Below are 5,507 nucleotides of genomic sequence, written 5' to 3'. Positions count from 1 at the left end.
AATGTTAAAGCTAAACATTTTTCCTGCTGGGATAGATAGTAAAACTGAGGCATAATGAGGCAAAGCCGTTTGCCCAGGCCCTGTCACTCAACCCTGGCCTTCAGGATCATAGTTCAGTTCCCTGTCCACTGGCGGCACTGTCTCATTTCTGTAACAGAGTCTTCGGTTTGCTTTGAAAACAAAGAGATAAGTTGTCTTATTCTCTTTTAGGTTTGTGGATGGTTCCTAGAAGATCTTGACTGGCTCCTGAGAAAATATTGTTTTATCAGGTTGGTTTCCTGCCATCCTGTCCCCTCAGTCAACCATGAGCCAGTCAGACCCTGTCGATGACCCAGACCCCAGCCCTGCAACCCTGTGTGTGGTGTGTGGTCAAGCCCATTCCCCTGAGGAAAACCACTTCTACACCTACACAGAAGATGTGGACGACGATCTCATATGCCACATCTGCCTGCAAGCTTTGCTGGACCCTCTGGATACTCCCTGTGGTCACACTTACTGCACACTCTGCCTCACCAACTTCTTGGTAGAGAAGGACTTCTGCCCCGTGGATCGCCAGCCTGTGGTTCTCCAGCACTGCAAGAAATCCAGCATCCTGGTCCACAAGCTCCTCAACAAGCTCATGGTGACCTGTCCATTCACTGAGCACTGTACCGAGGTAGTGCAGCGCTGTGATCTTGAGCATCACTTTCAAAACAGGTGGGTCCTCCTCCTTGGCAAACCCTGAGAAGCCCTGCCCTTGAGGGAGCAGCTGGAACTCTCCTGTCTCCCAAGGGCAGGGCTGCCTCCAGTGTCCTAGGTACTCCATCAGAGGCCTATTTCTCTGTCTTCTTCTTGGCAACCAATGAAGGGATTCATTCAAAATAAGAAACAGTTTAGTTGTCAATTGTCCTGGTTCAGTGTAAAGAAAAAGCATGTGATACGGTGTGGGGTGTGTGTGTGTGTGTGTGTGTGTGTGTGTGTGTGTGTGTGTGTGTGTGTTTATAGGGATTTTTTTTTAATGGTAAAATATATATAACATAAAATTTACCATTTTAACAATTTCAAATGTACAGTTCAGTGGCATTAATTACATTCACATTGTTGTACATCCCTCACCACCATCCATCTCCAGAACTTTTTTCTTCTTCCAAAACTGAAACTCTGTACCCATTCAACAAAAACTCCACGTTCCCTCCTCTCTAGCCCCTGGTAACCACCATTCTACTTTCTGTCTCTATGGATTTGATCACTCTGAGAACCTAAAAAAGGAGAAAGCGTTCAGTATTTGCCTTCTTTTGACTGGTTTATTTCATATATGTGCATTTTGAAATGTAGAAGATACTGCAAAGATCCAGTGATCAGCTTTCTCTGAGGCTCATGGTGCCCATAAAGATTTTCTGGTAGGCATTGCTTATCTTTTCACATAAGAAAAAAATGTCTCCCTAAATGAACCACAATTCTTAGAATCTCTTCTGTATGGGAACTGGCAAAACTCAACTGTTCTTTGAAAAGATATGAAGTATTTTCAACTAAATTTTAAAATGAGAAATTTGGAACAATTTTGTCCTTCAAGCAACTTACTCTGTGAACTTTTTGGTCAAGGTGAACACACTGGTGGCAATGGTTGATGCTTCCGCTGGTGGTCAATGTCACTCACTTCACCTGTCCACCTCTTATTTTGTCCACTTACATTATCATGTTCTGGGCATTCTCGTGTAGATGGCCTCAGGGCAGCACTGGGCCTTGTTCCAAATGAGGTACTCTCTTAGAACATGTAAGGTGCTTCCTAAAGGGTGAACAGTAATGCTATAAGCATTTTGTAAGAGGAAGTTTGGAAGCTGGTGTTTATCTTGGTTTCTGTCATGACCAGGGCAAGAAGCAGGTACAGGTGTTTTTTCTAAGTGTTACATTCCTTAGGTCATGAATCTGAGTCTTTTTCTTTGGGGACATTCTCTAATGTGGAAGTTTGCATCCAAAACAGTGCTTGAGTGTAGGGCTTCACACATGTTTTCTATACCAATTATGTCAGTGAACATCCTCAAGATATTGAGCCAAATGCTTCTAACTCAAGTGTGTGGGTTACCTCTGACTTTTTGTTATTGTTGGTGTTGAAACTAGGATGCCTCTCTTCTCTGGTGGCCCAGTAGATTTGGCCAGAGGAGAAGGGTAAGGGAATCTCTTTGTGACTTTTTAAAAAACAATTTTTATTATTTTTTCAATTACAGTTCACAAACAATATTATATTAGTTTCAGGTGTACAACATAGTGATTATACATTTATATAATTTATGAAGAAATCACCTGATAAATCTAGTAGCCATCTGACACAATACAGTTATTACAGTATTACTGACTATATTCCTTATGCTATACTTTATATCCCTATGACTATTTTGTAACTATCGATTTGTACTTCTTAATTGCTTCCTCCTTTTAAACTGCTCCCAATCCCCTTCCCATCTGTCAACCAACAAAATATTCTCTGTATTTAGGAGCTATGAGTTTATTTCTGTTTTGTTTGTTTATTTTGTTCTTTAGATTCCACAGGTAAGTGAAATCATAAGGCATTTGTCTTTCTCTGTCTGACTTACTCCACTCAGCATAATACCCTCTAGGTCCATCCATGTTGTTTCAGATGGCAAGATTTCATTCTTTTTCACAGCTAAATAATATAGGTGTCTCCTCTTTTTTATCCATTCATCTGTTGATGGATACCCAGGTTGCCTCTGTATCTTTGCTATTGGAAATAATGCTGCAAGGAACATATGGATTCATTTATCCTTTCAGAGTGGCAGAGTGGTATTTGAAGTTTCTTCAGGTAAATACCCAGAAGTGGGATCATAGGGTTCATCTTTGTCTCTTGTTATAGCCTTTGTTTTAAAGTCTCTTTTGTCTATAAGTATTGCTACCCCAGCTTTTCTTGTTGTTTCCATTTTCATGAAATATCTTTTTCTATCCTTTTACTTTCAGTCTGTGTCTTTCTATCTTAAGTGAGTCTCTTGTAGGCAGCACATGTGAGGGTCATGTTTTCTTATCCATTCAGCCACCCTATCTTTTGATTGGAGCATTTAATCTATTTAGATTTGATAGATATGTAGTTATTGCCATTTTATTAAACATATTTTTGCCTTTTTTTCTCTTCCCCCTCCTCTTCCTCCTCCTCCTCGAAATTCTCCTAACATTTCTTGTAATACTGCTTTGGTGTTGATGAACTTCAGAGCTCTTTATCTGTCCTTTGATCCTAAATGATAGCCTTGCTGGGTAGAGTAATCTTGATTATAGGGCCTTGCTTTTCATCACTTTGAATATTTTATGTCAATCCCTTCTGACCTGCAAAATGTCTGTTGAGAAATCAGCTGACAGTCTCATAGGAGATCCCATTTAGGTTACTAATTGCTTTTCTCTTGCTGCTTTTAAGATTCTCCCTTTGTCTTTAACTTTTGGCATTTTAATAATGATGTGTCTTGATGTGGGTCTATTTGGGTTCATCTTATTTGAGACTCTCTGTGCTTCCTGGGCTTGTATGTTTATTTCCTTCACCAAGTTAGGGAAGTTTTCCACCATTATTTCTGCACATAGGTTTTCAATTCCTTGCTCTCTCTCTCTTCTCCTTCTGATAATGCAAATGTTGGTATGCTTGATGTTGTCCCAGAGGCACCTTAAACAATCCTAATTTTTTTAGATTCTTTTTTCTTGTTGATGTTTGATTGGGTGTTTTTTGCTACCTTGTCTTCTAAATCACTGATTCGATCCTCTCTTTCATCTAATCTACTGTTGATTCCCTCTAATGTGTTCTTTATTTTAATAATTATATTCTTCATTTCTGACTGGTTCTTTTTTGTGTTTTCTACTTCCAGTTTTATATTTTCTATCTCTTTGTTAAAGTTCTCACTGAGTTCCTCTACTCTTCCCCTAAGTTCACCGAGCATCCTTATAACCAGTGTTTTGAACTCTTCATCTGGTAGATTGTCTCCATTTTGTTTAGTTCTTTTTCTGGAGCTTTGTTCTATTCTTTTACTGGGGACATGATTCTTTGTATTAGGTAGGGCTGCTATGTCTCCTGGTGTTAGTAGAATGGCCTTAGGTAGTAGATGTCCTATGGGGTCCAGTGGAACAGTCGTTCTGGTCACCTGAGCCAGGTGCTCCAGGTGTGTCCCTTATATAGGTTCTGTGTGCCCTCCTGTTGTAGCTGAGCCTTGGTTGCTATTTACACATCAGAGAGAGGGTTTGACCCTCAGGATGATTGGTTGTGGATTGGTTGTGACTACAGTGGAGGAGCTGTTGCTCTATAGGCTGACCTACAGAGCAGGATTCACTTTAGCAAGGCTCTAGTGCTTCCTCAGTCTGCCTTTTGGATGTGTCGTCCTTAGATGCTATCCCAGGTGGTGCTCCTGCTTGGTCTGAAACTGGCTACAGAGCATGTTGGTCCTGGGGCCTCCTAGGAGGTGCTCCACTGCAGGCCAAGTTCAGCTGCAACCTGTGCATTTCTTAGGGCCACCTGGTATGATCCACCAAGAAATCTGCAGATAGCTACCAGCTGCACTAGGCTTGGAGGTGCCTCAAGTGGCCAAGCCGCAAACTGAGGTTGGCTGCCACTAGTGCCAGGCTTGGGGCTGCTCAGCAAACAGTATGGGGCACACAGAGGCCAGATACTGCTTGTTTGGGGTTTGTGACCCTTTGAGAGCTGTTAGGAAAGTCCATAGCCTGAGATGAGACAGGCCATTTGTATGGAAAAGCCAATAGAAGTGGCTTGGATGGGCCCAGAAGTTGGGTGGGGCTGGACCTAAGAGAATCACCAGGGTAGGGTAACCTGTGTTAGCCAAATTGATGGAGACTCAGATATGGCAGCTGCCTGCATTTGCACACTGGGAGGGGGGAAGGTTCAACAAAGAAGGAATGGCTTCTGCCAGAATTTCTGTCTCAGAGAAAGCTGCCCTTCCAGCCCTTGCCCTGTAGCCAGACAATTCATTTCCTCCCTGTATGTCTCTGGCACCTTTCAAGCTGCTGCCCCAGCACTGGAGATCAGAGCAAATGAGTCTGTCAGCAAGTAAGTCTTTGGGGGGTGGGGGGGCACGGGCCTGTATGATTGGTGCTTGACTCCTGCAGCCCTCCTCTCACTCAGCCACAATCTCTGCTGTTTTTCACAGCTGTAACTTGTGGAGACTTCTCTTCTCAGATCTGGAACCCTGATTTGGGGAGCCTGGTGTAGAGGTGGGACCCCTTGCTCTTCCAGACCTCTGCAGCGCAGCCAAGCTATCCCTCTCGATTTTTAACCACCACCCGCAGGTGTGGTGACCAGCCTGTTTCGCATTTATGCCCTTCCTACCAGTCTTGAGGTGGCTTCTCCTGTATATTTTCAGTTGTAGGACTTTTGTTCAACTCGACTTTGGGTAATTCTCAATGATGGTTGTTTTGTAGTTTAGTAGTTGTTCTGTAGTTTTGATGTGGTCATGCGTGGAAGCAAGCAGTGTTTAACTACTTCACCATCTTGATCAGAAGCCTTTTGTGACTTTTGATGAAAATTTTCC

At 42.6% G+C, this 5,507-nt stretch overlaps 1 protein-coding gene across 1 annotated transcript in view; it reads left to right on the top strand.

The window, feature by feature from the left end:
- The window catches only part of LNX1 (ligand of numb-protein X 1), a 103,684-nt gene that overhangs the window by 14,527 nt on the left and 83,650 nt on the right, over positions 1 to 5,507 (top strand). The window contains exon 2 of the mRNA XM_006922500.3: positions 211 to 696. Coding sequence (XP_006922562.1) covers positions 305 to 696 — 392 coding nt within the window. The 5' untranslated portion in view covers positions 211 to 304. The remainder of the gene's footprint in view (positions 1 to 210; positions 697 to 5,507) is intronic.

The sequence above is a fragment of the Pteropus alecto genome, unplaced genomic scaffold (assembly GCF_000325575.1).
Source record: "Pteropus alecto unplaced genomic scaffold, ASM32557v1 scaffold57, whole genome shotgun sequence".
NCBI classification, from domain to species: Eukaryota; Metazoa; Chordata; class Mammalia; order Chiroptera; family Pteropodidae; genus Pteropus; species Pteropus alecto.
This window is presented reverse-complemented; position numbering and strand designations above follow the sequence as displayed.